General features: G+C 44.0%; 1 protein-coding gene across 2 annotated transcripts; it reads left to right on the top strand.

The window, feature by feature from the left end:
* Window positions 1–847: 847 nt before the first annotated feature.
* On the top strand, window positions 848–6,523 carry LOC103653831 (WD repeat-containing protein 44). 2 transcript variants are annotated; one of them, XM_008680640.4, is made up of 7 exons: window positions 848–2,658; window positions 4,329–4,419; window positions 4,517–4,674; window positions 4,752–4,815; window positions 4,923–5,005; window positions 5,106–5,199; window positions 5,566–6,523. In XM_008680640.4, exons 1-7 carry the CDS (start codon window positions 1,327–1,329, stop codon window positions 6,135–6,137), a joined length of 2,394 nt encoding a protein of 797 aa, XP_008678862.1. In that variant the 5' UTR covers window positions 848–1,326; the 3' UTR covers window positions 6,138–6,523. The 2 variants fall into 2 exon arrangements, with proteins under 2 accessions (XP_008678862.1, XP_008678863.1); XM_008680641.3 differs by having other exon boundaries at window positions 921–2,658; window positions 4,764–4,815.
* Window positions 6,524–7,113: the final 590 nt, after the last annotated feature.

Here is a 7,113-nt window from a genome sequence, read left to right on the forward strand (position 1 = left end):
CAGACCTAAAGAGGCAAAGACCGATCAGTCCATGATAGTTTGTGTCATGTTTATAGTTATTTGTCGAGGGCATGAATATAATTTCGACCGGGCTGCGTCCCGTGCCTATAAATAGATGAACAGTACCCCGTACTATTCACGCTATCCTGTAATCGCTCGTGCGCAACATTTAGATTTTTGCCTTCTGTCAAGCCGAAGGTATAAATGTAATTAAATATCATATTTAATATCAAAGTTCATATAATGATAACATATGAGTGATATTATGTGTTTGTTCATATTATCTTTCATATTCCATATATTTCACTTTTCATTAGCTTATAACCGTGATCATGAAGGTACGCCCTTCATGACCTTCGTTCGAAGATCGTTGGGCCTGTTTGGTTCAGCTTTTTTCTAACTAGCTTTTCTGAAAATCTGGTTGTAGAGAGAATCTGGCTGTATGGAGAATTTGAGTATCATTACGATTACGTGTGAAGGAAGATAAAGTTGTTCATAGGGCTCAGGATTTAGAAAGTGACTGATTCCTACTATTACAACGACTCAACCGATTATGTGTTTATGTTGATTTTGGATGGTTTTTGCCCCCAACGAATTTTATAGAAGCTGGCTGAAAAGTTGAGCGTTTAGCAATCCGCAGCAGCTTTTGGTGGCCAGAAGCTGCTAGAAGCCGAAACAAACATGTCTGTTATATCCTGAGGGAAATAATGCTTCGAAGTACCAAGAACATTGACATTTAAGACTTCGTGTTGCCTTGTTCTTGACTTATAGCATTTGAAAACAAGTCCCAACAATACGTAAACTATCAAAGCAGGTCACAGCCTCGCAGGTGAATCAGTTTGGGAGTGGATGATGCCCCAGCCTGCATCGAACATCTGTTGTTGACTGAAGAGTACAATCATCATATTCCCTAATGAAATGGAACTCTGAATCTCAAATAATAAAAAAACCCAGCACCAGCTGTGTATTAGCGGCCGGGCGGACAAGAAGCAGTTACCGCGACAACGGACGACGGCGACGCGAGCAGTCGAGTAAAGACGCGGTGGGGCGGCGCTGCGCTGGGCGGGTGGTGAGATCAGAGGAAGGAACGGGATCGCTCCCGGTTAGGTTGTCGTCGTGCGCGGGTGCTGGGGCGAGGGCGTGGCGGATCTCATCTAACGCCGCCACTTGCTGCTACCACTTCCCCTTCCCCCGCACCTCTGAGCTCTGACCTCCCGCCCTTCTCCCACCCATCACCATCTTTGTCCCTCGCGCAATTCGCCGAACACACCGCGCGCGCCGCGCCTCCCTGCGACGGCTGCCTCCACGGCCAATGCTGGCGGCGCGATGAACGTGGATGAGGAGGTGGAGAGCGGGGAGGAAGAGGAGGAGGACCTGTTCTACGAGTCGCTCGATCGCATCCTCTCCTCCTCGGGCTCCTCCACATCTGCCTCGGACGACGACGGCGCCGACAGCCCGCGCCGCCGCCGCGGTTGCGATGCGCCGGTCGCGGCCGCCGCAGCGGCCCTCGACCTGTGGACCTCTCAGCCGTCGCCCGTCCAGGAGCGGCGCCGCCGGCTGCTCCAGCTGATGGGGCTCATAGGGGATCCTTCCCTCGCCGGGTTTGAGACTGGCCGGTCCGCCTCCGAAGATGCCGCGGGCCCGCCCCCAGCCTCTCCCGTCTCTCGGTCCAGATCAGGCGGGGCCGCCCTCGGCTCCGCCGGGAAGCCACCACTCGGGGGCGTCCGTCTGCGGTCATCCTTGTCCGACGGGCCCGATCCTGCCGACGAGGACCCCAGGTGCTTGATCAGGAACCTTGACGACGGCAGAGAGTACGTGGTGAAGGAAGAATTCGGTCTCCGCGAGGTCGGCACGGGGCGCCACCTTACCGTTGAGGAGTTGGCCCGCTCACCTATTGTTCAGGAGCTTATGCGGCGCCAAGCTTTTAGTACTCCCAACTCCAACTGCAACTCAAATTCCCAAAGTGGCGCCTCCACACCGATCGAAAGGTCGAGCTCAGGTTCCAGCAATGGTGGGTCGCGCTCCAAGCGGCGAAGCAGCTGGCTCCGCAGCATCCGCTGCGCAGCTGGGTCCTTGGTCACCCACTCCCGTGACCGCAGCAGCAGCGACGAGAAGGACACGTCTTCAGAGAAAGGCGGGCACCACTCCAGCTCCGCTACGGATGACAGCCAGGACAGTGTTCCACGCCATGGCCCGGCCCGTGTCAAGGTGCGGCAGTATGGGAAGTCATATAAGGAACTCAGTGGCCTGTTTATGACACAGGAGATACATGCACACAATGGTTCCATCTGGAGCATCAAATTTAGTCCTGATGGTCGTTACCTTGCCAGTGCCGGGGAGGATTGCATAATTCATGTTTGGGAGGTGTTGGAGTTCAAGAGGGCAGGGAAGGAGAGGGAGGTGAAGGAGAATGGGGTATGCAATCCGCTTGTTGCTATGGTATACAGTGAGTCATCAGAGACGATGGTGGCATCTGGTGCTCCAAGCGGGAGCCATTGGGAGAAGAAGCTGCGATCAAAGGTACTGCAAGGTGGGGGATCAGTGAGCTCAGACAGGTTGATGGTGCCTGAGTATGTGTTTGCACTGTCCGAGAAGCCTGTGATAACCTTTGCAGGGCATTCAGAGGATGTGCTGGATCTCAGCTGGTCCAAATCTCAGGTGATGTACACAGATTTCTAATTTATCTTCAATTCTAATGTGTAGATATTATTTTTCAGTGTAAGTGCAAAGTTCAGGCTATAATAGGATGTAGAATACCGGAAAGTAGGGTATTGGTAGCAGAAATCAGATCCACAAATAACTCATGTTATTAAGAACACAAAAAGCTATGCAATTACAATCATCATATTAGAAACATCATGATCACACACCAGCTAAACTTATTTATTGTTGGGTTTGGGCGTACATAACTTGTATCCAGATCTGGCATAGTGCAACTGGTGCACTGTCTGGAAACGAAACTTGACCAGATGCCCTTTATGCATTTTCGTTTTTGTGATAGATAAATTTGATTTTACTGCTCCCAAGTGTACCCAAGCTTTTACCATGTGCATAAGACCGAGGTGCTCTCTACCTGTAATTAAGACATGGTCTCTACATGCTTATAGACTTCCATTTTACTATGGTTTAAATTTTCGTCTCAGTGCATCTAGAAATTTTAGCAGGAATTGCACTGCACGCTCCTAAACTTGCCCGATCGTCTAAACTAACCCCTCAAACTTTTAGAGCCCCTTAAACTTGCACGTGTCTCACAAAAACCGCTGAACAGAAGCAAAGTTTAGGGAGTAACTGTGCAAGTTTAGGGGCTAGGTGTGACAACTGTGCGAATTGAATGAGACGGGAAAGCAATTTTCAAGTTCAGGCAGCTAGCCCACTAGGTGAGTACTGCGCATGTTCAGAGACCTACATGCTACAACACAGTTCTTTCTTAGCTTATTGGCATTTGGAGAACCTATTGTCTATTGTTAGTTGCTGTTAAAGTGTAGATATTTGAATCCTACATTTGAATGTCAGCTAACCAGTTTCATGATATTGAACTGGAATTTAAATTTTTTCTTTTTTTTCTCTGTGTTTTTAGCTGTAAAGTTGCGATTTTGTTATTCCATATTCAGTCTTTCTCTGCATCAGATCAAAGAAGGTATTAAGCTTGTTAAGGGAGTTGTATTTTACTTCCTCTGTTCCAAAATGTACACTGTTTTAGCTTTGTCCTAAGTCAAACTTCTCTAGTTTTGACCAAGTTCATAGAAAAATGTGCCAACATCTACAGCATCATATTAGTTTCAATAAATCCAACATCAAATGTCGTGTCAGTGTTTTTATTTGGTATTGAAGATCTTAATATATTTGTCTATAAACTTGGCCAAAGTTAGAGAAATTAAACAGAATGAGTTAACTTTGATGTAGTGTAGGTTTGCCTCTGGCAGACCTCTTTCTGAATAGTTTATGGATCTTGAAGCAAATACCTGGCAAAATCATGAATTAGATATTCTATATCTGTAAGATGAAATGGGATATGTCTTGTTTTAAATGGATAAATCTGGGTTTTAAAAGTGCAAATTAACTATTACATTGGTTTATGAGGAGTTAGTGCTCATAACTAGTCAAGCTACTCTGTACTCAAATACACTGAAAGCATATGCAGACAGTCAGACACCATGCACATTTTTTTTGCTAGGCACTTGTCTTGTTCATCTCTCGGTATACTTGCTTCTATTGGTAAAGGCATATCCATTTCTACAGCATGTTGAATTTGAAGAATAATCATTACGAATTCATTGTAGTTTCCTGCTAGTTCAGCATCCCTTATATCCATCTTTTTGTTCCTGCAGTATTTGCTTTCATCATCAATGGATAAAACAGTACGGTTGTGGCACATGTCAAGCACTTATTGTTTGAAAACCTTCTCACACACTGACTATGGTACGAACATCACTTCAGAATCACCCCACCCTGTCCCTCTCACTGTCTAAGCACCACAGCATCGTTGTCCTTCTAATATGATTTCTTTTTGATTCAGTGACTTGCATACAGTTCAATCCTGTTGATGATAGATACTTCATTAGTGGTTCCCTGGATGAAAAGGTTCGTATCTGGAGTATTCCAAAGCGTGAAATTGTTGATTGGGTTGATCTTCATGAAATGGTTACTGCTGCCTGCTATACTCCAGATGGAAAGGTTTGAATTTGATCTATTTCATAGTTTCTTAATTTTGGTCAACTGGAGCTAGTGGTTGCTCATCCTAATACCTTAAGGTGTTGTCTCAGGGCGCGCTGATCGGGTCCCACAAGGGCAGTTGCCATTTGTATGATACATCTGGTACATTGGCTTGCATTTTAGTTCTGTCTCGACTCTCATTCAAAGACCTTATTTCCTGTTCTGTGTCTTGCAAGCCTAACCTTGTATTTTTCCATTCTTCTGGCCAGATGACATGCTTTGCTACAAAACACAGATTGACCTGCAAAACAAGAGAAGAAAATCTAGCCAGAAGAAAATAACAGGATTTCAGGTGCTTATTTTGAATAAACATTGTGTTGTGATGTGGCTCATTCTACACCAGAGTTAAGATAATTTTGGTTTGTTGAACTGAATTATAACTTCTTAAACAGTTTGTCCCAGGGGATTCTTCAATGGTCATAATCACATCTGCAGATTCACGAATCAGAGTTCTTGATGATTTTGAGCTAGTTCATAGGTTTAAAGGTAAAAAAATATTATCAACCATTTTTCACGTTCGTTCACAATTTACACTGGTTCAGAACTTCAGAACATGGTGCAATCATTGTTTACTGTGAATACTGAAGATCAATTGTATCTGCCTTGTTCTTCCTTTCAAGAGCAGTGCTGGAACATGTTTGTTTGCACTTTTGTGCTATCATTGGCTCTATTGTTCACTTAACATGTTAAAATAGCTCGTCCCTGTTGATAGATCTAACGGCCACATTGTTTGTTTTCCTGTGCATGTCACTCTCTGTCTGTTATTAAGAAAAGGAATCATTGCTCAGTCTTCGTCTTCTATTCTGCTGGTTGGTCTCAGTCACATAGTACTTATGTCTTGCCATATTTCAGGATTCCGGAACACCAGCAGCCAAATCTCAGCTTGTTTAGCTGGAAACGGACGGTATATTATCTCGGCAAGCGAGGATTCCCGTGTATATATCTGGAGGAACGATGATGGTTCGAAACCAAGTAAAAAGAAGGGCATTGTTTCTGTCACAAATACCCATGAACACTTCCACTGCGAGAGTGTCACGGTTGCTGTTACCTGGCCTTTTACCAGCACCACAATGACTTCTTTAATGAACCCCAGGAAACAAGAGCTTGAGCTTGGGTCTGAGAATGGCTATTCACCGCAAGATCTGCAAACCAAACTTGCTAAGGCACAGGAGATGACAGATGTTGAGTACCGGAGCACAAATATCACAAGTTACAACTCGAAGCATAACAGTGACCGGACATCTCCGGCTTGGCCTGAAGAACTTGTCACACCACCAAATCAAAGTCTCAGCGCTACTACCTGCCATGCCAACGAGGGAGACCAAGCTCTGAATCGGTCGGCCTGGGGCCTAGTAATTGTTACAGCAGGCCGTGGAGGTCAAATCAGAACATTTCAAAACTTCGGTTTTCCTGTAAGAGTATAGCATGAGTCCGAATACATAAGATAGTCACTGCCATTCAGGAGTGCAGTTTGTGTATAGATAGGAGATAGTGGGTGAGTTTCACACTATTCAGGGATTGGGTTTGACTGTTCCTTGGTGCACCTGCTAGAGATCAGAATCTTCATCTAACATACACTGTCAGTAGTCCAAAACTTGTGTATGCCAAATTTATTTTACCCTGAAGGCCCAAGTTGTACATGAAAGAGAAAGCCCTACAGAGAGCAACACTATCAGCTGACTGGAGATAATTCATCTGTCAGCTTCAACCCTACCTTTCGGTTTTAGACTTCTATTCCGAACCATGACATGTTCTTGTAAGAAAAGAAAAGGAAAAAGATAGACGTGGTGAAATTGTCATTTTGGCTTTATGATCTCATGGTATTGGTATCCTGAATCTTTTTTCAGACCCCACCTATTTATATGGGAGCCGGCACGAGGTCTGTTTTTTTTTTCCAAACAACACTGGCAAATGCAGCGGGTGTTTAGAAGCAAAATAATTTTTGAAGTTTTAAGATAAAATCGTGGTACTCGAGAATACTATGTTTTCTTGTTAAGAGGTGTTTAACTAGATTCTAAAAAATTATGTTACAAATACCATGGTTTAATAGATACTATAGTATTTTTAAAGTATTTAAAACTCCATTTCAACCCAAAGTTTTTACCTATGACTTTGCTTCTAACACATGTATACTAAATATTATTATTTAAGATACTTTGTCTCCAACATGTATTGACTCGAGTGATGTAAAAATTACGAAGATTGTGTCACGATATTTTAAAACCATAGTATTCTTAAACCATGATTTTTAAAATACTTTACATGTTTCTGCGTCAAATAAGTCAATAACGAGCCTTCGGCTTACTTCATCATTTTTTATTGTCAACAATGAGCCTTTAGGTCACGTCTTAAATTATGGATAGCTTGGCATGTAAGTTCATTTGTTGGATTTTATTTTTG

This window comes from Zea mays, chromosome 4, assembly GCF_902167145.1.
Source record: "Zea mays cultivar B73 chromosome 4, Zm-B73-REFERENCE-NAM-5.0, whole genome shotgun sequence".
NCBI classification, from domain to species: domain Eukaryota; kingdom Viridiplantae; phylum Streptophyta; class Magnoliopsida; order Poales; family Poaceae; genus Zea; species Zea mays.